Below are 24,802 nucleotides of genomic sequence, written 5' to 3'. Positions count from 1 at the left end.
GGGCTACAAACATAACCTGGGCAAAAGCAAGATCTTCCCGGTGAACCCGCAAGGGGGAAGGGCAGAGCTGGAGGGATTGCCAGAGCTGGAGGGATTGCCATTCTACCACGCCCAACAAAAATTCCACTACTTGGGGATCCAATTCGCTCATGACTGGACAGGGATCCACAAGTGGAACCTGACCAGCCTGATGGAGGAAGTAAAAAAGGACTTGCAGAGATGAAACACACTCCCACTCTCCCAGGCAGGGAGTGCACAGACAATCAAAATGAACGTACTGCCCAGGTTCCTCTTCCTGTTCAGATCCATGCTGATCTACATGCCGGGGGTAAGGGAGGAGGAGAGGCGAATGCAAGGATCCCAAAGAGATTACTGCAAAGAATGAGATGCATGGGGGGCCTAGCCCACCCAAGTCTGCAATACTACGACTGGGTGGCAACTGCAGAGAGGGTAAAGGGGTGGATAAAGGATCCAGAAGCTGAGTGGGTGCTTATGGAAGAGGGCTCCTGCAGAGGAACCTCCCTCTGGGCCCTAGCCATGATGACACTGCCATCCCCACCGAATAAGTAGTCAGCGAGCCCAGTGGTGGTAGCAACATTCCGGTCATGGAATCAACTGCGACAGCAATTCGGACTAACCAAAATGTCAGTGCCCATCTGCAACTACCACAGGTTCACGTCAGCAACAATGGACGCCACCTTCAAAAGGTGGAGACAGGATGGGGGAGACACTGACGGGGAGAACACTGACAAGAGACTGACAACGCTCAAGGATCTGACAGAAAAAGGTCTAGCTGACCGGGGGGGTGCAGGGGGAAACAAACTAACGTACTTGCAGATCAAGAACTTCCTGCACAGAGAAACGAGGACATATCCACAACCAAAACAATCATTGCTAGAAGATCTACTGGACGCAGACATCCTAGGGAAAGGGAACTGTGGTGACACGTATGGCCAACTACTAGGGAGGGCTAACACTCAAGTGGACAAGACGAGAGAGAAGTGGGAGGAGGACTTGGTAGTTTGAATAGGGTGGGGATTCTGGAGCGAAGCACTGCACAGGGCCAACTCCATCTCCACATGCGCAAGGCTAAGTCTAATGCAGCCAAACGTGGTACATAGAGCCCACTTAACCAGAACCCGAATGAGCAGGTTCTTCCCAGCGGTGGAGACAAATGCAAATGTGCCAAGGAGATCCGGCCAACCACGTCCATATGATCTGGTCTTGCCGGGCTTTGGATAGCCTTCTTTGAGGCAATGCCCAAGGTGGTGGGGATAAAGGTGGAGCCTTGCCCAAGAGTGGCTGTCCTCGGGGTCTCAGAACAGCCAAATCTATTCATGGGGAGGAGGGCTGATGACCTTGCCTTTGCCTCCCTAATCGCCCACCAGAGAATCCTGCTTGGCTGGCAGTCAGCAGCACCACCTAAAGCTGTAGACTGGCTGTCCGACCTATCGGAATTTCTCCAAATGGAGAAAATTAAATTCGCCAACTGAGGGTGGGAGGAGGGCTTCCACAAAACATGGGAGCCATTCAATCGATTGTTCCAAGACCTGTTCATAGCTAACAGCCAAAAAACAGGAGTGGATAGTTACGATACAGCAAAAAAAAAAAAAAAAAAAAGGGGGGGGGGGGGGGGGGCAGAGAGACCTGGAACCCATCTATGCCCAACAAAATCACGAGAAACGGCATCATACCAATGCAACTGGAGCAGGTACAAGAACAGACTAGGGAAGATGGCACACTGGATGGCCAGGGAAGATTTTGGGGGGGGGGGGGGGGGGGGGGGGGGGGGGAGGAAAGAGACAAGAAAAAAAAAAGGAGGAATAGGGTACCCAGCCAGAATCAAAAACCTACTGGAGAACAATAAACAGGAAATCACAATCACTACTGTAAGTAAGACGACTGATGTAAATAATAGAACAGACCGTTGTGTAAATATTGATCTTTATCCTTGCTTTTCTTGTTTGTCTCGTAATGTATGTCCACGCTTATCCTTGCTCTATATATTACAAAATCTCAATAAAAACATTTAAAAAAAATATAGATATATTTGGGTGGGGTGGGGTGTGTCGGTTGGTTGAATGAGTTTGTACAGCAGCACTCTGGCTGGACAGGTTGGAGAGCTGTCGGCCAATCAGATTGGCTGACAGCTCTCCAAGGCAGGACATCCTTCCAAGGGCAGATGGAAGTCCTGCCCACTATCAATCAGAGCTTATTTGACCATATGACAGTGAGCATCTGAGAGTCGGTCACACGTTACATGCCATTCACCATCCTGAAAATTCTGTCCTAGGTGTACGGTCAACCTAGGATATGGAATATTCACTGTGTTTAATAGGCAGTAAACAGAAAAGTATTGCAGTTTTCACATTTTCCACACACACAATCCTTACTCACTTTCTTTGATGTGCTTTGTGAACTGCTGCTTCGGACATTTGTCCTTGAAGAATCAGTCGTCTCTGTTTATCGATATCTCCTTCCATCTTAGCAAATGCATGCGTTCCAATGTACTCTAGCTCAAGGTGTTCGTCATCAGATTCATCTTCATCTACAATAATGATAAATGGAGTAGCATTCCATAATTCAACAGCAGCCCTCAAAGCTAAAACATTTCGCTGATACGGACAGAAGTTTATATTTCTTACTCTGCCTCTCAAAATCTGAGTCATGCCAACAGCACCAACATTTAACAGATCAAGTGATGAACGCTCAAGAATTTGCTCACAAATCAAACTTCTAAGCAGGATGTTGGAAAAGCAATGATCAACACAGCACGCTGCTGCATTTGCAACCTAAGCTGTACTGTTTATACAAAGATGGGAGGGAATGAGAGGGATAAGGTAGAAGATGAAGAAATTTTAAAAAGCAATGCCCCCTGATCAGACAGCACCTTTGTGTGGCCAAATCAATATATTCTACAAGGCAGCCCATAAACTTTTTTAAAAAAGTCCTCAAAAGCTATGAGCAGAGCAAGCCAACGTATTGAAGCAGGATTCTCCCCCCCCCCCAAAAAAAACAAAGGGATAAATGCCAAAAGTTCTGACTTTTGTAACTGATTCACCCCAATTTAGGCCAACAACACAGAGCCATAAATTGTTCAAGAAAAGATGGATGAAGATCCATAACGGACATCCATACAGACATCAGTCAATTTATTGCATGGTTAGTGACCAAACAGGCATTAGCTTTCTTTTAAGCAATCCCAGACACAAACCACAGTACAAGTTTAAAAACTGAATTTAAAGTTTTGACCCAACCTGAACCTCAAATATCCAGGACATGGCATTGAAATCCTAGAACAGTGAACTAGTAATTTAGGAATTGTCAGGATTGTGAAATGTGGAAATTTAGAATGAGAGTAAAAGCTGCAGTACAACGATCATATCACCAGCAGAGAAATTCCCCATTCCTTCCAGTTAAGGTGTACTCAAGACAGATGCTTATTCGAATACAGAGGCTGACATTTTGAATTTACTTTTTCAAATAGATTTGCAGTGGAAAAGAACACTGTTTCAATCTGCTCTGAAACCCTGTCTTGTACAAGAGCAGCTTGCATCATAGATTTCAGGACAGAGAGACCTTCTGGAAGACAAGACGTTCCGTTTGTCTATCCCTGATATTCATTGCCCTACCATTGGTGGCTGTGCCGTCAGCTGCCAAGCCCCAAGATCTGAAAGTGTCACCCTAAAGGACTGGGGAAGTGGCAGGTGGGTCGCATAGGGAAGGTGAGCTAGAGGGGATGAGCAGAAGGGAAACGGAATATCTGCTCCCATTTTTGTTTGATAACTCCTTTGAAGCCTTTTGGAATGTTACACTGTATGAAAAGCACTATTTAAATGCAAGTTATCAGGTAATACAGTACAGATAGCTTGGAAGCAATCTTATTCCCCAAAGGAAGGGGGGGGGGGTCGTCAATCAAATCAAATGCAATGGCTTTGACATCTCTTATTTGCCGGACTAAGTTTAGGGATGAAGTTCCATATGACATCATTATTGTAAGGTTTATACAGTGCCAGTCTTGCTTGGACCCTAACAATCCATGAATGTTAGCTGATTAATCTGCTCTTGAATTTTTGACCAGATCAAAGCAAAGAGGATCCGAATAAACGAGGGTTCTGCAACTGATGTAATATTAATACATTTGAAACTCAAAGACTCCTACCATGTTCTTTGATAGGGTAAGAGAGACAAATAAATCACTAATATTTCATCATTTGTTTAAACTCACAGTTGAATTAATGACCACAATGTAATAAAGGATGCAAGACTATAACACCAGGCAGAGCACAGCACACTATAACTACCCTAGGGGAGAAACAGTGGAGATTAGGGAAGCAGTGGGCTAAACAGCTGACTTGTAATGCAGAACAATGCCAGCAGCATGTTCAATTCCCATACTGGCCTCCCCAAACAGGCGCCGGAATGTGGCGACTAGGGGTTTTTCACAGTAACTTCATTAAAGCATACTTGTAACAATAAGCGATTATTATAATAAAATACCTTTTGAACCAGCCCAATTATCCTCGGAGTATCCAGTTGGATAAAGTACACAACCTAAGCACCCACCAATTAACAAGGATATCGCTGCCTCAAAAATGCTTCTTCAAAAGAAGTCTTTAAAAAATATATTTATATGGGAACACTCACACTGAGGAAAGCCTGGTTTATCCAATATACGGATCTGACGTTCTGCAATGACTGGTTCTCCTTCAGCATTCCCTATATCAGCAGGGAGAATCGGCAGACACCTCCTCTCTTCCTCCAAGCTTCTTGGAAAGTAAAGAGGCATCAACTTCATGTAGATACCCTAAAGGGAAGGATATCAATGATCAACATTGTAGACTCTACACCCCCAGTCAAAGAAGTTCAAACTGTAACAGTTTCTGTTTTTGAAACACCACCGAAAAAGATACCAAAGAATGGTCTCGTAAAGGCCCATGCCAAAGTCGCGGTGAGCATCAGGTCCCACGGTCTCACATTTAAATACACCTTGAATAAGCCTTAAAAGTTTACATTTCATAAATTTAATTTCTTTAAACCTGTGATTATGCCGGCCTTACTTTTAGGAAACATTGAGCCTTCCACTACTCTGATTGCATTATACATCAAGATGTACATTGCTGATCACATATTTTACACGCTTAGACCACAAGACATAGGAGCAGAATTAGGCCCATCAGGTTTGTTCCGCCATTCAATCATGGCTGATATTTTTCTCATCCCCATTCTCCTGCCTTCGCCCCATAAACCCTAATCCCCTTATTAATCAAGAACCTATCTAACTCTGTCATAAAGACACCCAGAGATTTGGCCTCCACAGCCTTCTGCGGTAAAGGGTTGCACAGATTCACCACCCTCTGGCTGAAAAAATTCCTCATCTGTTTTAAAGGATCGTCTCTTTCGTCTGAGATTGTGCCCCCTGGTTCTAGTTTTTCCTACAAATGGAAACATCCTTTCCACGTCCACTCTATCCAGGCCTCGCAGTATCCTGTAAGTTTTAATAAGATCCCCCCATATCTTTCTAAACTCCAACGAGTACATACCCAGACCCCACAGCCGTTCCTCATACGACAATCTCTTCATTCCAGAGATCATTCTTGTGAACCTCCTGTGGACACTTTCCAAGGCCAGCACATCCTTCCTTAGATACAGGGCCCAAAACTGCTCACAATACTCCAAATGGGTCTGACCAGAGCTTTATACAGCCTCAGAAGTACATCCCTGCTCTTGTATTCTAGCCCTCTCGACATGAATGCTAACATTGCATTTGCCTTCCTAACTGCCGACTGAACCTGCACCTTAACCTTAAGAGAATCTTGAACAAGGACTCCCAAGTTCCTTTGTGCTTCTGATTTCCTAAGCATTTCCCCATTTAGAAAATAGTCTATGCCTCCATTCCTCCTTCCAAAGTGCATAACTTCACACTTTTCCACATTGTATTCCATCTGCCACTTCTTTGCCCACTCTCCTAGCCTGTCCAAGTCCTTCCGCAGCCCTCCCGCTTCCTCAATACTACCTGTCCCTCTACATATTTTTGTAACATCTGCAAACTTAGCAACAGTGCCTTCAGTTCCTTCTTCCAGAACTTCAATGTATATTGTGAAAAGTTGTGGCCACAGCACCGCTTGTTTGATCATTACTCACAATACCACAAATTAATAAGGAATTACCAATACAAATGTGCTGAATTGCAAAGTTCATAGAAAGGTTAAATTACAGAAATACATTTTGTCGTCATTATCGAAGTCCAGAGGTAACAATCCCCCCTTCTTGCACTAGCTTGTGAACATCTGTGCTCGAAAGCAAGGCTTGTCAGCATTGAGGAAAGGATGTGTGCTGTCTGCACAAAATTAGGTACAATACGGATCCATTATCAATAAATCTCAGTTTAGTCTGCACCATTAATAAATGTGTCTTGAATAAATACTCCAGGAAAAACTTCCCAATATCTTGGTTAGAAAGAAAACAAATCTTAATGTATAGCAGCTGCCCTTATGATTGGGATCACCATATTCTTGCAAATCCAAGGGCTGCTAAAACAGTTTCTTCACTTCACAATGTGAGCAGCCATGGCCAAGTATAGGAATAATAATTTTAATTGTCCCAATAGAGTGGCTTGCTACTATATAGTGGGTTTTCTTTTTTGGAAACTTTACTGAGTGTTGAGCTATATTTTTAAAATTCTGTTTGGTTGGTTGGAGAATTATCTCAACTCCAATCACAACAATACGTTGTCTCCTATTTCAGTAATTCACATTTTTATGTTTCCTCTCATTAAAGTAGATGAAAGCATTGCTAGCTAAGGATTGAAAGTCATTTTGTTGTACAATCAAAACAGTGACAGAATGCACAATGACAAAATTACAAACTTAATTTATGTTGCAAAACACCTTCAGGGCGGGATCCTCCAGTATGGCCACAGTTCCCATGTTGTAGACATTGTGCATGTTTTGAAAAGGCTTAAAAATCCTAAGTCTTCAAAGACGGTTGACATTTTGGTAGTGATCATTACCCGTCACCTTGTGATAAGGATATTTTATAAACAGTGCGGGTCGCGACCCATGGGTGGGTCCCAGGCGGATGTCAGGAGGGCCGCAGTGTCATTGGTCACACCGTTCTGCAATTTGCAGGAAAAGCACCCAACGGCCACGACTGGATTTAAAATTAAGAATGGTGGCTGCTGCCACATTGAGGCTGTGTGAAGTCTTCCGGCCAGAAGCGCAGCAGAGAGCACGTCAAGCTCCCTGTGTACATGCTTTTGCCGCCAAATCACAGAGCAGAGCTATTTCCATTTTCTAGCTGCTGACAAGAGGACTGCGAAGATGAATTGTTTTCTTAAAAGTAACTGACGGCTAGAGATTCAAATAGGCAGTGTATCTACTGGACAGTATCTCACAACAGAATCTGGAGAGAGCTGCTCAGGAGAGTCCAGGGCAGGACAGAGCAGTGTTAGTGGTAGCTCTGTACAGAGTGCCAGGGTCTCTGGTTAACACTCAAAAAGAAGCTTAACTCAGGAACAACAGTAGAAAGTTGATTTTTCTTTGAGGTATGGCTTTATCAATTGTGCCAACGCAAATAAGGTGCAAAATCCATGAGTGTTAAATGCAGGAAAGTACTGGCAAATGAGAGAAGTTTCCGATTTTGAAAGAGAAGTGGTGGGTGAAAAATTCATTTTGAGCCGAGACCCAGCGTCAGTTATTGATTTATAGCCGGCCCCAAAGACTACACTGCTGTACCCAACCTGTGATACCCATTATAGGTGGCATGGTAGCAGTGGTTAGCACTGTTGCACAGGTTCGATTCCTGGCTTGGGTCACTGTGTGGAGTCTGCACGTTCGCCCCATGTCTGCGTGGGTTTCCTCCGGGTGCTCCAGTTTCCTCCCACAAGTCCCGAAAGACGTGCTTGTTCGGTGAATTGGACATTCTGAATTCTCCCATCCCTGTACCCGAACAGGCGCCGGAATGTGGAGACTAGGGGCTTTTCATAGTGTTTGTTACACCAATAAAGATTATTAAAAACACACCAAAAAACGATGAGGCTGTCATCATTCTGGAGTATCATCATTCTGGAGTATCATCTCCCAGGAGTATCCTGTGCTGAGTAAAACGAGTATTTTGTTGCTATCGTCCTTCATGATGACCTACATGTACGAGGTTGTATTTTCCATTTCCATAATGATGAAGACAGCATAAAGGAACTGGCTGAAGTCTGCACTTGATATGCGCATTGCCCTTTCCTTCTTTCAATGTGATTCAAGTTAGTTTGTGAGGACCAAGCAGGCTCCCCTTTTGCATTAAAGGTTTACAAACATGGCATGTGTCATGAAGGTCGGCTGGCTAGCAAAAGTGGTTCTTGGGAAATAAAGTTCGAAAAATACTTCTTTAAAGGTCAGCTGAAATGACTGCTTTACTGCCTACACAAAACTGGGTGAAGTCATGGCCAGAAAATACTCATAAGACTGCAAATTATTGCAGTAAGAAATGCTTCAGAGTTGTAGGCCAACACTGCCTCTGTTGGCACCAAATCTGCTCGTTTGCTTTATTGTTCTTAAATGGCAATGGCAAATGTTCAATAAGAGTTTCTCTGTACAGGTCAACACAAGTAAATGACAACTGTAGCTTTAAATAAACCCCGAAAAACCCATCCAGAAGGGATGACTAAGAAGGATGCTCTGGTTATTTAAGCTTCACAATTAAAGATTAAGACCTCATCTAAAATAATGGATAATTTACCTCTTCTAGATCTGTAACTGCAAAAACAACAGTCTCAATAGTGTCTCCATGTTTCTCCAAAAACCGTCTAACTGTTCCTGAGAATTAAAATATGAGAAAAATTAAACAGTTTATAACTTTTAATTGCACACCAACCTTCCTTTAGAGAAAAAACAGAAGCTATTATTTTTTCCTCCCTTTAAAGTTTATAGCTCTTCTGGTAGCAGTGTGATGGATAATGTGTCAGACTTTGCTAGTGTAGGCAATTATATAATGAAGAGATGTCAAAATATTTGGTTGTCTTAATACAGAGTTCTAACCTATATTGAAATATTTTTTATTTTTCAATTTTAAATGTTTAAAGGATTAAATTCACACTTGTCATTCATGTTGCTTAAATTTGAATTATTGGATGGTTTGAGTTTCAGTATTAAATCAGTGGATTAAAGATCTAGAGTATATTACTGAACTGAACAGGGCACAGAAAAACTGACACGAATAACTAGCACAAAAGCCTTCACCAATCTTACAAGTTTCAACTAAGTATACTCAATTTGCTTCCTCATGCTACATGACTAAGTGTCAAGGGTTGCTGAACCCTCAATACCATCACTATTAAACAAATTTAACAAAAAAAGGTTATAGAATCATAAAATATTGTAATTCAAGGAGACAATTCAACTTATGTCTGTGCTGGTTTTTTGAATTATCTAGTTCTTATACATTAGCTTTTCTTCCATAACCCTACAAATTAGTCTTCTTACAAGTACCTGTGCCTTTTGAAAGTCCCTATGGATTCTGCTTCCACCACACATTCAGGTCGCATTTTGCAGATGTTAACCACCCTCAGTGAGAAACCATTTCTCTAGTTCTTGCGCCAACTATGTTGAATCCATGACCTCTGGCTACTAACTTAATTACAAGAAAGTTTCTCCCAATTCATCTATCAAATTTCCATTTTGCATACTTTTGTCTCCTTCCTTAAATTTCTCTGCTTCAAGAACAATTCTGCAATCTTGCTACATAACTGAAATCTTTCATCCTAATGAGCTTCTTCAGCACCTTCTCCAAGGCCTTCCTTCTGTGCTTGTATACAAATAATGAATTTCAGGCAAGTCTTTTATTGATATAATAAGTTTGAGCTTTTTCTAATTTTTCTTCGATAAATTCCATGATTTTTATGAATGGCGAGTGGGTGGGAGAGGTTTTACAACATGTCTTGTACTGTGATGCTAATAATGGACAATTTGCAAGCATGTTTAAAAGTTAATTGATCTAGGAAATCATAAATCAATAAAAAAATGTTAAGCTCTTTAAATCAATAAAAACAAATCTGAGCCCAGTAATGCGACAAAAACCTTTATATTGCAGCAACGGCAATCCTTGTGACCCCCGGTGATAAGGTCATTTTGATCCAATTAAAGGTCTGTAATGTGAAAGATAACTGTAGTACAAGAGTTTGTCTATTTTTCATAAAAACTTTCCTGCATTCATCTCCATGATAATTTTTAAAATCAAGGCTGCAAGCCAGAAAGCAGGCATGACTTTGAAAATAGCAACAAGTTTTGTGTTCTCTCAATATACTTTCTCTGTCCCTCCACAAAGCTATCACAGACAAGAAGCAACACATACTCAGAGCAATGTTGGTAGCGTCCTCCAAAGGATAGCCTCTTTTTGGTGTATTGATGACACACAGACCTATTGAGGACATTGAATGCTCCCTACAACAGATCAAAAGAAACAAATCAGGATGGTTCAAAATTCCCTTCCATCGTTTACAATCAGGTCAATTTCACTTTGTACACAAAAGTGGACAGACACAAACGTGGACAGATGTCTGAAAAGGCTATACACCACAACAAATACTAAAAACTGCACAATACAATCTTTACAAGTATGATTTTTTTTAAAAAGGACAAAGAACATTAGAAGACAATGCACAACACCACATTGCACACCAAAGTATGACTCTTATAGCAATAGCAGACTCCCTGCAATATTTTATCTCAAGCACATTTCAGATCAGCTGTGCATTTTACTGCATCTTCTTCGTTTCCTGATATCAAAACAATGATTTTGTTGAACATTTGAATGCTTTTGAAATTGGGGCCAAAATAATGAAAGCCCAAAACACTGCTTTGGATGTTTTAATTGGATTCAATTGGCTACTTATTTGAGATAAAAGTTTACAATGAAATTAAGTAATTCTTTAGATCTGGGTGGGTTTCCAGAAAAGATGATAATTCACCCTATGCTCATATGCTGCATACTTAATAAAATAAATTGAAACTAAAATCTTAGATGACAACTGTGAGATTAAGTTCTCTTTTTCATGTTCCATTTTATTTGTCATTGAAGATGTTTTACCTGGCTAATAGAAGTACACTCCTGTAGCAGCTATACAAGGAGCTCTCAGCAGCTGTTCTGTACTTAGCATTGTATCGCGGTCCTACTGTGTGGATAATAAACCTTGCAGCCAAGTTAAAGCCTTTGGTCATCTTCGCCTCTCCTGTGCGGCAACCTTAAAATAAAAGTTGTTTGGATTTCAGGTTACAGAAACATAAAGAGTTATAGCGAGTGCTGTACGACATGGTCAGGTGTCGGCAAACTGGATTTTAAACAGCCTCTCATGCATTAGATGACACAGGTGGTGCTGTATATTCTCAGCGATAGGTGACAGAGTTGTGGGGTTTATTTTAAGATCCAACCACAAGCAGATACAAAAGAATTCTGGTAGATGAGACGTGGGCTATGAGGAATTCAACGGACTAGACACAGACAGCCTTACAATGATCAAAACCACAGGAAAAAGAGGGGTCCAAGAGAAGACCATGTGATGAATAGTGGCAGGAATGTTTATCTAGAGGAAGGGTTTTCAGTGAATTCAGAGGAAAGCAGGGTTGGCAACTGAAATCCCAGGGAATGCCAATCACTCAGCAAACAGGTTGAGGGAAGGAAGAAGGTTATCTCAGAGAGATAGTCAGATGGGAGTTTTGGGAGGAATATTGCAGAAAATTAGGATTTAAGACCATAAGACATAGGAGCGGAAGGCAGGCCATTCGGCCCATCGAGTCCACTCCACCATTCAATCATGGCTGATTTCAACTCCATTTACCCGCTCTCTCTCCATAGCCCTTAATTCCTCGAGAAATCAAGAATTTATCAACTTCTGTCTTAAAGACACTCAGCGTCCCAGCCTCCACCGCCTCTGTGGCAATGAATTCCACAGACCCACCACTCTCTGGCTGAAGAAATTCCTCCTCATCTCTGTTCTAAAGTGACTCCCTTTTATTCTAAGGCTGTGCCCCCGAGTCCTAGTCTCCCCTGCTAATGGAAACAACTTCCCTACGTCCACCCTATCTAAGCCATTCATTATCTTGTAAGTTTCCATTAGATCTCCCCTCAACCTCCTGAACTCCAATGAATATAATCCCAGGATCCTCAGACGTTCAACGTATGTTAGGCCTACCATTCCTGGGATCATCCATGTGAATCTCCACTGGACCCGCTCCAGTGCTAGTATGTCCTTCCTGAGGTGTGGGGCCCAAAATTGCTCAGAGTATTCTAAATGGGGCCTAACTAGTGCTTTATAAAGCTTCAGAAGTACATCCCTCCTTTTATATTCCAAGCCTCTTGAGATAAATGACAACATTGCTTTCTTAAATACGGACTCAACCTGCAAGTTTACCTTTAGAGAATCCTGGACTAGGACTCCCAAGTCCCTTTGCACTTCAGCATTATGAATTTTGTCACCGTTTAGAAAATAGTCCATTAGTTCTTTTTCCAACGTGCAAGACCACGCACTTGCCCAAGTTGAATTTCATCAGCCATTTCTTGGACCACTCTCCTAAACTGTCTAAATCTTTCTGCAGCCTCCCCACCTCCTCCATACTCCCTGCCCCACCACCTATCTTTGTAACATCGGCAAACTTAGCCAGAATGCCCCCAGTCCCGTCATCTACATCGTTAATTTATAAAGAGAACAGCTGTGGCCCCAACACTGAACCCTGCGGGACACCACTCGTCACCGGTTGCCATTCCAAAAAAGAACCTTTTATCCCTACTCCCTGCCTGACAGCCAATCGTCAATCCATGTTAGTACCTTGCCTCGAATACCATGGGCCCTTATTTTACTCAGCCGTGAGGCACCTTACCAAAGGCCTTTTGGAAGTCAAGATAGATAACATCCATTGGCTCTCCTTGGTCTAACCTATTTGTTATCTCTTCAAAGAACTCGAACAGGTTTGTCAGGCACGACCTCCCCTTACTAAATCCATGCTGACTTGTCCTAATCCGACCCTGCACTTCCAAGAATTTAGAAATCTCATCCTTAACGATGGATCCTAGAATCTTGCCAAAAACCGAGGTTAGGCTAATTGGCCTATAATTTTCCATCTTTTTTCTTGTTCCATTCTTGAACAGGGGGGTTACAACAGCGATTTTCCAATCCTCTGGGACTTTCCCCGACTCCAGTGACTTTTGAAAGATCATAACTAATGCCTCCACTATTTCTTCAGCCATCTCCTTTAGAACTCTAGGATGTAGCCCATTTGGGCCTGGAGATTTATCAATTTTTAGACCTCTTAGTTTCTCTAGCACTTTCTCCTTTGTGATGGCTACCATATTCAACTCTGCCCCCTGACTCTCCTGAATTGTTGGGATATTACTCATGTCTTCTACTGTGAAGACTGACGCAAAGTACTTATTTAGTTCCTCAGCTATTTCCTTGTCTCCCATCACTAGATTACCAGCGTCATTTTGGAACGGCCCAATGTCTACTTTTGCCTCACGTTTGTTTTTAATGTATTTAAAGAAACTTTTACTATCATTCCTAATGTTACCGGCTAGCCTACCTTCATATTTGATCCTCTCGTTCCTTATTTCTCTCTGTTATCCTCTGTTTGCCTTTGTAGCCTTCCCAATCTTCTGACTTCCCACTACACTTTGCCACATTATAGGCTTTCTCTTTTGCTTTGCTGCATTCCCTGACTTCCTTTGTCAGCCATAATCCCCCCTCTGATAACCTTTCTTTTCTTTGGGATGAACCTCTGTACTGTGTCCTCAATTACTCCCAGAAACCCCTGCCATTGCTGTTCTACTGTCTTTCCCACTAGGCTCTGCTCCCAGTCGATTTTCGTCAGTTCCTCCCTCATGCCCCTGTAGTTACCTTTATTTAACTGTAACACCTTTACATCTGATTCTACCTTCTTTCTTTGAAATTGCAGTCTGAATTCTACCATATTATGATCACTGCCTCCTAAGTGTTCCCTTACTTTAAGATCTTTTATCAAGTCTGGCTCATTACATAACACTAAGTCCAGAATGGCCTGTTCCCTCGTGGGCTCCATCACAAGCTGTTCCAAAAAGCCCTCCTGTAAACATTCAATGAATTCCCTTTCTTTGGGTCCACTGGCAACATTATTTACCCAGTCCACCTGCATATTGAAGTCCCCCATGATCACTGTGACCGTGCCTTTCTGACATGCCCTTTCTATTCCGTGGTGAATTTTGTGCCCCTGGTCCTGACCACTGTTAGGAGGCCTGTACATAACTCCCATTATGGTTTTTTTTTGCCTTTGTGGTTCCACAACTCTACCCACACAGACTCCACATCATCTGACCCTATGTCGTTTAGTGCTATTGATTTAATTTCATTCCTAATTAACAAGGCAACCCCGCCCCCTCTGCCCACCTCTCTGTCTTTTCGATGGGTTGTGAATCCCTGGATGTTTAAATGCCAGTCCTGAACCCCCCTGCAACCACGTCTCTGTGATGCCTACCACATCATACCTGCCAGTCACAATCTGGGTCACAAGCTCATCTACCTTGTTCCGTACACTGCACGCATTTAAATATAGCACCTTTAATTCTCTATTGACCGTCCCTTTTTGTTTTCTTAGTGTGGTGGACCTTGGTTTACTGAGCCTCTCCATACACGGTCATATTTTGTGAGATGGGGACTATCGTAACCTCTCCTGAGTTCTGTCTTTCCGTGCTTTTTTTGTATTCCTATGCAGCTTCCCACTGATTACCTCACCTCTTGGTCCCCTGACTTTCCCTTCCCCCCCACAATCTCTAGTTTAAAGTCCTATTGACCACCCTATTTACTCTTTTCGCCAGAACACTGGTCCCAGCTCGGTTCAGGTGGAGACCATCCCAACGGTATAGGTCCCCCCTGTCCCAAAACTGATGCCAGTGGCCCATAAAAAGGAACCCCTCTTTCCCACACCACTCTTTCAGCCACGTGTTAACTTCCCTTATTCTGGAAGGAAATGAAAGAAAGCAGTGTTATTAATCCAACAGAGCTAAGGGCACAACAGGAGGTAGGGAGTGAGAGGAGAAGGTTGGTCTGGTTAGCTGTGAGTGGAAGGCTGGCTGGAGAAGAGGTAATGCTTTTGAAGAGGTAGTAACAGATGCCTCAGTAAATTGAGAAACAGTCATGAGTCATTTCAAGGAGTGTGGGCAAAAGAGTAGGAAAGCAAAGCAGGGAAAATATAGTACCCAAGAGCAGAGAAACGCTAGGCAGTTTGGTTGGGTTACAGGAAGAGGCCCAAGAGGGGCTAAGCGCTAGAAAATATAAGGGGCACAGTTCAGTAATAGCAGCCAAACTACATACAAAGGGAATCCAGGTTATGCAGGCCTGGCATAGATCATCAGAGTCACAGTCATAAATAGAAGATAGATTCAGGTAGCGAGGGAATGGACGGGGCTCCATAAGTGGAACTTAACAAAGCTGGAAGAGGCCAGGGAAGATCTTAAGAGGTGGGATACACTGCACTTAACGTTGGCGGGGAGGGTCCAAGTGGTGAAAATGAATATTCTGCCGAGGTTCATGTTTATCTTTCAGGCTCTCCCAATCTTTATACCAAAGGCCTTTTTTCAGAAAGTGGACACAGTCATCCCTGACTTTGTATGGGCGGGGAAGGTGCCGAGGGTTGGGAGGACCCTGCTACAGAGGCAGCAGGGGGGTTGACATTGCCAAACTTGCTTCATTATTATTGGGCGGCGAATGTGGACAAGGTGCGGCAATGATGGGAAGGAGAAGGAGTAGAGTGGGTTAGGATGGAGAAGAAATCTTGTAAGGGGTCTAGTTTGAGGGCTATGGTGACGGCAGCATTGCCAATGGCTCCAAGTAGGCATTCAGGGAGCCCAGTGGTGCAGTCCACGGTGAAGATATGGAATCAGCTGAGGCATTTTAGGGTGAAAGGGATGTCGATGCTAACGCCGCTGTGCGAGAATCATGGGTTTGAGCCGGGGGGATAGAAGTGTATACAGGAGGTGGAGGGAAGTGGGGCTGGTCAAGGTGAGGGATTTGTATTTGGAGGAAGGGTTCGCCAATCAGGAGGAGCTAAGGGAGAGGGTAGAGCTGCTGAGGGGTAGTGAGTTCAGGTATCTACAGGTTAGGGACTTTGCACAAAAGGTGTTCCCTAGATTGCCGGGATACACCCTGCTGGAGTGACTGCTGCTTCCGGATGTGGAAGGGGAGGGAAGAATTGGGGATATATATAAGTGACTGGGGGAGCAGGGAGGCGGACGGGTGGTGAAGATCAAAGAGAAATGGGAAGCCGAGTTGGGAATAGAGATCAATTGGGGAGTATGGAGTGAGGCACTGCGAGGGTAAATGGGACCACCTCTTGTGCAAGGATGAGCCTGATACAGTTTAAGGTGGTGCACAGGGTGCATATGACTCGGGCGAGAATGAATGGGTTCTTTCAGGGGGTAGCAGATGAGTGTGAGGGGTGTGGGCGGGGGCCAGCGAATCATGTGCACATGTTTTGGGGTTGTGAAAAATTGGGAAGATTCTGGGTGGGAGAGTTTGCGGTCTTAGCCAGGATAGTGGAGGAGGGAGTGGACCCGGACCCTTTGGCGGCAATATTTGGGGTTTCAGAGAAGCCGGAGCTCATGGCGAGGAGGAAGGCCGATGTCATGGCCTTCGCCTCTCTGATTGCACGGCGACGAATTTTGCTGGAGTGGCGGTCGGCATCGCCACCGGGGATAGCAGCATGGTTGGGTGACTTGTATGACATCCTGCAGTTAGAGAAGATAAAGTATGAGTTAAGGGGCTCAGCAAGGGAGTTTGAGAAAAGGTGGGTGATGTTTGTGACCGTATTTGAAGAGCTGTTCGTCATGGGGGGTGGGTGATGGGGAGGTGGGTGAAAAAGGAGAAAAATCTGTACAAACTGTATAGTTGATTGTTGGGAAGAATGTTTCCCGGGGTGTTTATTTGCTGTAACCTACTTTGATACAAGTTTGAATAAAATACATTTAACAAAAGAATAAATAAATAAGTAGAAGATAGGAAGGCGATGGTATGAAACAGTCCAAAACATTACTGTAATAGGTTGAAGCTGACTGTAAACAGCATGGACATGGCCTGGAGCGTACCCAAATCAATTTCCAGAGAGCTGTTGGAGGGTGAAGAGTAAGTCCTCGGATCAATGCAAATTGGGAGCTAGTCCAAGGACAGTTGTCAGGCTGCAAGTTGAGTTTAGACTGCAAATAGCAGGAGCAGCTTCGAGAAGTGAGTCTAACCTGATGCAGTTAAGAGCAATGTAATCGCTCTGAAAGTTGAGCTGAGCAGAGCAGATTTAGCAACTATAGGAAGCAAAGATTCAGCCAACAATTAATCAGAGATCATTCAGCAGCATATGAGCAGGATGGGAAAAACAGATCAGAGCTAGCACAACATGGTGTGAAAAGTCTCAATTAACTGAAGCACCAGGATTAGGTCAGGTAGTGGATACAGGCAGCAGAAAATATAGGAAGCAGAATATAATATATAAATGAAACAATTACTTTTGATGTTGCTCATATTATACCTTGCACAAGTTGAATTTATTGTTAAAGAAAATATTGGGTTCATCTGCATTCAGATCATCCTAACCATTGGTTCTTTGAAGTTGATCTCAATAATCACTCCCTCTTTCCCTCCTCTGCCCAATTCACAATCATATTTAACCTCCAATTCATCCCCGAACACAGACGTGAAGTTCCTGCTTTATTCTATCCTCATTGGGCTCAGTATACTCCTCCTTTAGGGCTAATTTTGCATTAGGGAGTTTTGGGAGACTGTTTAACACTGTTGGTTAACATTTACTACTATTCTAGGTTGGCATGCATGTTGCTGGAACTGATGGCTGCTCTTATGATTTTGCTATTTCAGTTTAGGACCTATCATTGTACTGCAAGTTCGAATTCCTAGTTAAGTAATAAATCATACATTATCTTCAGGATAGTCCAATCCCAGAATAAAGCAGGATTTTCAAGTTGAAGCTGCAGGAGGGCAAAGTAGTTAAATAAGATTGTGATTTGGGCAGAGGAAGAGGGAATGATTATCGAGATAGACTTAGAGAACTAATGCTCAGGTTGGTCTGAAAATAAAAAGATGCAATATTGCATTTATCCAAAGTTGGTTCAGCATCCATCAACTGTGAAATTAAAAAATTGACCAGAATGCATAATTTTAATTCAAAAATTCAAATTCTGGGAAGCATACTTCTGAGAAGTCTAGAAATATGAATACCAATAAACGCAAGAGTAGCATTTGAAACAATACGTGCAGTTTTTAATTTTCTGCATACATCCCTGATTCCAGGACCCAATAATTTTGAGACAAGAAGGAAATGAAGGCAAAAAATTAAAACAAACACAATTTCTTAATTCAGCCATATCTGGTTGTGTGGCCATTTTACACAAAATCGTTCGAGTATAGTCAAAGGATATCTTGCTAATGTAGAAACTGGTCAGGCTACATCAAGAATACTGTGCGCAGTTTTGACCATGGAGACAGAAGTGAAACATTCAAACTCAGTTGAGCTACTGGGGAACAGTTTTGAAACTGATCCTTAGTGTTAAGAGATTAGAGATGTGAAAGAAAGATTAGACTTATGGAGACCTGGACTTTCACATTGAAAGGAAGAAATTCAGATGGGATGCTAAGATATACAAGATAATAAACCGTGTAGAAGATGTAAATCTAGAACACTCCATAATAAACTCGACTCTGACAAGGGAGAGTTATAGGTTCAATTTGTTGAAAGGAAAATTTTGGACTGATATCAAGTAATTCTTCTGTTGCAATGACTGACTAACATTTGGAATGGAATCCTCATAAGATTAAGATACTGGAGGCAAAGCCAAGGCACCATTAACATACAAAACAAAGGTTGTGGAAAGATTTTCCCTGAATGGACGGGCCAAAGTGGATTAAATAGCTTTGAGTCTGGACAAATCATGATTTTGTGGTAGAAAAGAGGCTCAATTATGATGAAAAAAACTCTAATAAGGTTTCAAAGCTCAATAATGCACTCAAGGTCTTGGGCTCATTAAGTGATTAGAAAAATGAAATTAATAAGTAACTCTCTAAGCAAAAATGTAATTACATTCCGAGTACTAAGCTGGGTAAGAAATAAAAGCAAGTTACCTGGAAAAATGGGATACATTTATCGGGCAACTAAATCAAAGTACCCTGGTTCAGGATTAATCATGGGTCTTTTTTTAAATATTTAGAGTACTCAATTATTTTTTTCCAATTAAGGGGAAATTTAGCTTGGCCAATCCACCCACACTGCACTTCTTTAGGTTGTGGGGGTGAAACCCACACAGACACTGGGAGAATGTGCAAACTCCACACGGGCAGTGAACCAGGGCCGGGATCGAACCCAGATCCTCAGCACCGTAGGCAGCAGTGCTAACCGTGCCACCCTTTAATTCTGGGTCTTATTAACCCCTTTGCAGCTGCATCTTAGTTGGATTTGGAGGATATCTTATAGATCTTACCTTTCAATTTCTGTAATTCATCGCGGAGTTCTGGTCCTGCATGCAAGTGAATACCTTCACTAATAGCGTTTTTGTCAGACAGCGTTTCATTACTCGTGTTCACAATGGCTGTGCAGCTTAGCAAGACCACATCCCCCTTCCTAAAAGAACCACACAATATTAACAATTAGACATATCCTTATCGCAAGATATGGTTATAGTGCATTCAAATACATGCACGCGAGGTAGATCAGCATGTCTAAACTGACAAATTCAGTGACATCTCGTCACTTGAGATGAGAAAATTAAAATGTCCTAATAGAGCACAAGATTTCAAACAACTTCTATTTATATAGAACCTTTAATGTAAAAAAAAAAAACCTCAAGGTATAAAGAAAATCTTTGCTGAACCAGGAGAGATTGAGAGTGACCAAAAGCTTACTGAATAGATGATCATTGAGAAAGCTTTTGAGGGAGGGTAGACGGGTTTCGGGATACAAATCCGGAGTGCACCCAGGCAATTAAAGGTTCACTGACCAGCACAGTGCAAATAAAGTTGTGGAAGCATAAAAGTCCAAAGAGGAACAGAATATCTGGGATATTTGGAATGTGGATCATTGGAGGGGTACAACACCAACTTTGATTTAGTTGGCACTCTTAACATAGAAAGGAAGGTACTTCACAAGCATGTAATCAGACAACTGCACCAAGCCAAGAAGCATATAATAACAGTGGATTGAAAGCTTGGTCAAAGACATATGTTTTACGGAGGCTGTTGAAGGAAGAGGCAGAAGATGAATTTAGGGAACGAATTCCAGACAAGCCCTAGACAGTTAAAGATACAGCGCTAAAAGTGGAGTAAAGTAGAATGTGGGGGCCTCAAAAGCTGGAGGAACGCAGAGTTCTCAGAAGGTCGTAGGATTGGAGATTTACAGATTTAACCATGAGGTTGCATAATGAGGCTTATAGGCCAGTAGTTAATGTAGTTTTGCATGCAAGGGTTTGAACAAGGCTGAGTGCAGGACAAGATAATGGACAGCAAGGTTTTGGGTGAGTTGAAATTTATGAATGCTAAGGATGGGAGGGGGCCAGGAGAGTACTTTAGCCGAATATGGATGATACAAAGGCATGGCTATGGGATTCAGCAGGTGAGCTGAGGCGGTGACAAAGACAGGCTGGCTTGCAAAGATGGAAGTTCCTAGCCTTTGTGATGACTGCGTATGGGTTCAGAATCTCAGTTCTAGTTTTTAAAAAATAAATATAGAGTACCCAATTTTTTTTTTGTCCAATTAAGGGGCAATTTAGTGTGGCCAATCCACCTAGCCTGCACATAGGAACACAAGATATAGGAGCAGGAGTAGGCCATCTGGCCCCTCGAGCCTGCTCCGTCATTCAATGAGATCATGACTGATCTTTTGTGGAATCAGCTCCACTTTCTGGCCCAAACACCATAACCCTTATTCCCTTTATTCTTCAAAAAACGATCTTTATCTTCAAAACATTTAATGAAGGAGCCTCAACTGCTTCACTGGGCAACAGCCCTTTGGGTGAAGAAGTTCCTCCTAAGCTCAGTCCTAAATCTACTTCCCCTTATTTTGAGGCTATGCCCCCTAGTTCTGCTTTCACCCGCCAGTGGAAACAACCTACCCGCATCTATCCTATCTATTCCCTTCATAATTTTATCTGTTTCTATAGGTTCCCCCCCGCATCCTTCTAAATTCCAACGAGTACAGTCCCAGTCTACTCAACCTCTCCTCGTAATCCAACCCCTTCAACTCTGGGATTAACCTAGTGAATCTCCTCTGCACATCCTCCAGCGCCAGTATGTTCTTTCTCAGATTAGACCAAAACTGAACACAATACTCCAGGTGTGGCCTCACTAACACCTTATACAATGGCAGCATAACCTCCCTAGTCTTAAACTCCATCCCTCTAGCGATGATGGACAAAACTCTATTTGCCTTCTTAATCACCTGTTGCACCTGTAAACCAACTTTTTGCGACATGCACTAGCACACCCAGGTCTCTCTGCACAGCATGTTTTAATATTTTATCATTTAAATAATAATCCCTTTTGCTGTTATTCCTACCAAAATGCATAACCTCACATTTGTCAACATTGTATTCCATCTGCCAGATTCTAGCCCATTCACTTAACCTATCCAAATCCCTCTGCAGACCTCCGGTATCCTCTGCACCTTTTGCTTTACCACTCATCTTAGTGTTGTGGGGATGAGATTCACACAGCCACGTGGAGAATGTGCAAACTCCACACAGACAGTGAAGAATCTCAGTTCTCGTTAAGTAGAGTGCAAAGCTTGTAAATAATCTGGTTCAACAGTGGTTGACGAGAGGAATAGAACCAAAGGAGTGGCTACAAAGTGCATCTCAGGGTCAAAGATGAAGACTGTGGCCATCAGAATGTTTAACTAATGGAAACTGCAACTCACCTAGGACTAAATGGCATCACAGAGGCAATGGAAGGGTCAGGATTGGTAGAGCTACTTGTCAGCAATGTACATGTTGAACCTGACCCCATGTCAGCACGGGGCAGCACGGTAGCATTGTGGATAGCACAATTGCTTCACAACTCCAGGGTCCCAGGTTCGATTCCGGCTTGGGTCACTGTGCGGAGTCTGCACATCCTCCCCGTGTGTGCGTGGGTTTCCTCCGGGTGCTCCGGTTTCCTCCCACAGTCCAAAGATGTGCAGGTTAGGTGGATTGGCCATGATAAATTGCCCTTAGTGTCCAAAATTGCTCTTAGTGTTGGCTGGGGTTACTGGGTTATGGGGATAGGGGGAGGTGTTGACCTTGGGTAAGGTGCTCTTTCCAGGAGCCGGTGCAGACTCGATGGGCCAAGTGGCCTCCTTCTGCACTGTAAATTCTATGATCTATGATCTGTGTTTCATGTGCTGGCATGGAGGCAAGAGATGGGGATAAAAGATAGGTTGTTAAGTGACTACAGAGCTAACATTGTAGGAGAGTGAGAATGAATGTGAATTATTTATGGATAACTTATAGACAAAGATCGACAACTTACACATGTGCAAATGGAGTTGGGGGTTGAGGCGAGAGGAGAGGATAAAAGATAGGTTGTTAAGTGACTCCAGAGCTAACATTGTAGGAGAGTGAAAATAAGTGTGAACTATTTATGGAGGAATTTATAGACAAAGATCTACAACTTACACATGTGCAAATGGAGTTGGGGGTTGAGGCAAGAGGAGAGGATAAAAGATAGGTTGTTAAGTGACTCCAGAGCTAACATTGTAGGAGAGTGAGAATAAGTGTGAACTATTTATGGAGGAATTTATAGACAAAGATCTACAACTTACGCATGTGCAAAGGTGCCAATTCCATTTGGCTGCAGGAAGGAGGTAGAAACGTGGTCGTACAAAACAGTCTTTGTGAGAAGGGGCGATGGGGTGGATCTGAACAGGATGCCAAGATATAATCTATGTGGTTTGTTGTTTGGAGAGGGCTGGGGAAGGGTGGAAATGTAAAAGCACTGGCAAGGAAACAAGTTTGTAGAGGCCAATAAAGATAACTTCAGCTCTTCCAATGCTATGTTGAAAGCAATGCTGAGGGACAGCACGGTGGCAGTGGTAAGCACTGCTGCCTCAGCTCCAGGGACCTGGGTTCAATTCCGGCCTCGGGTGACTTTGTGGAGTTTGCACTTTCTCCCGTGAGTGCTTGCGTTTCCTCCGGGTGCTCCGATTTCCTCCCACAGTCCAAAGATGTGCAGGTTAAGTGGACTGGCTATGCTAAGTTCCCCATAGGTGGGGGTTACGAGGATAGGATGCGGAATTGCGCCTAGGTTGGATGCTTTTTCAGAGGGTTGGTGCAGACTCGATGGGCCAAATGGCCTCTTTCTGCACTGCAGGAATTCTACGAACAGGGTGACACCTAGTCACCAAAGTCGGCTGAGCATATCCAGGCCCTGGACCTCCGGAGGACAGCCGTCAAAGGTGCCTCAGGTCACAGGGTGAGAAGCGCAGCAGGTTGCCATCACATTTGATGTGCTGTCAAGATGGCCTGCACACAGACAGGGGTGACCCAGGCAGACAGTGGAATGTGATACCGAAGACAGGAGTCAGGCTTTGTCAAATGGTGAGCAGCACCACAGCTCACAGCTCGTCGTCATCATGCTCCGTGCCATGGACAAGGCCTGCTGAGACTGCCAACCTAGGGCCATCCCCCTGTGGTGATGCTGGTGGGGTCCGCGAAAGCTGGGGTGATTCGTTGTACTGATTCTCCACATTGATCTGGGGCCAAAGGATAGGCGTTATGAGCCATGACCGCAGCGGATAGCCCTTGTCGCCCAAGAGGCAACCCCTCGTCCGAGGGAACGTTTCAAAGGCGCCAGGAACCGATGATTGCACCAGGATAACAGTTGTCCCTGTTTGGCTAGGTGGTGGATGCAGACGTGTATTATATGCAGCTGGTGGTCACACCAATTGCACGTTCAGGGAATGGAAGCCCTTCTGGTAGATGAAAGACTCCTCGACGTGGGCTGGTGCGCAAAGGAGGACATGTGTCTCATCAATAACCTCCTGGACAAGGGCATGCAAGGACTGAGTGAACCAGGCATCCTGGTGGGCTTGGTCTCGATTGACATTTATGTAGTTCACGGCTGGGTATATAGGGCAGCCGCAGGTCCTACAGCTGGTGTTGGACGAGGGAGTTGGGCATCTGCTTGGGGCATAACTGCAGTGTAATGTGGGTCCTGGGTGTGACAGGTTGGGACAACCTGACCGGGGCAGGATGGATGGGAGCAAGAACGTGGCGTACAGGCAGGACTTGGAGACAGCTGGTGATCTTGCGGAGTGGGCTAGCAGATACTGTTACAGTTGAGGCCTCTGCCCCGAGAGGGGCTGTATGCCAAGGAGGATCCCAAACGCCACGGTGCACGTGTCCTTGGTCTGGGGTGCGCTCTCTCTCTTCTCCACCCCCCACCGCCCCGTGTATAACTATTGTAGAAATTTCTCTTTTCCCCTCAGGATCCACAGCACCCAGGCATTGCTTTTCAATACCTGTTGTAAACTGCATCCACGTCACTTCTGTCTGAGAGGGCAGAGAATCGCGGTGGGCCAGAGAATACAGGGTCAAACCCGGTAATGATATTAAACATGCAAATGCCGGTTTTGCATGTTGACACCAGCGTGGAGCTAGGATTGCGTTGCTGTCCCCAGCAGGCTCTGGAGCATGGTGCTCGGTTCAGCGCCAACCTTGATTTCTGGCTGATGCCCAATTCCCCGCCCGATCGGGGATTGTGTTTCCAGCGAGGAGCAGAGAATTTAACCCATTTTCTTTTCTATAGGAAAGCTTTGCAAGG

At 43.7% G+C, this 24,802-nt stretch overlaps 1 protein-coding gene across 2 annotated transcripts in view; it reads right to left on the bottom strand.

Annotated features, from left to right (window-relative positions):
* The window catches only part of gdap2 (ganglioside induced differentiation associated protein 2), a 65,301-nt gene that overhangs the window by 27,786 nt on the left and 12,713 nt on the right, over positions 1-24,802 (bottom strand). For both annotated transcript variants that reach the window (XM_072513765.1, XM_072513767.1), the window contains exons 2-7: positions 19,492-19,631; positions 11,080-11,233; positions 10,345-10,433; positions 8,734-8,810; positions 4,648-4,807; positions 2,398-2,548 (exon numbers count right to left, since the gene is read on the bottom strand). In XM_072513765.1, coding sequence (XP_072369866.1) covers positions 2,398-2,548; positions 4,648-4,807; positions 8,734-8,810; positions 10,345-10,433; positions 11,080-11,233; positions 19,492-19,631 — 771 coding nt within the window. The remainder of the gene's footprint in view (positions 1-2,397; positions 2,549-4,647; positions 4,808-8,733; positions 8,811-10,344; positions 10,434-11,079; positions 11,234-19,491; positions 19,632-24,802) is intronic.

Source organism: Scyliorhinus torazame, chromosome 8 (assembly GCF_047496885.1).
Source record: "Scyliorhinus torazame isolate Kashiwa2021f chromosome 8, sScyTor2.1, whole genome shotgun sequence".
Lineage (NCBI taxonomy): Eukaryota > Metazoa > Chordata > Chondrichthyes > Carcharhiniformes > Scyliorhinidae > Scyliorhinus > Scyliorhinus torazame.
The sequence above is the reverse complement of the archived record's forward strand: the minus strand, read 5'-3'. Positions and strand labels throughout refer to the sequence as shown.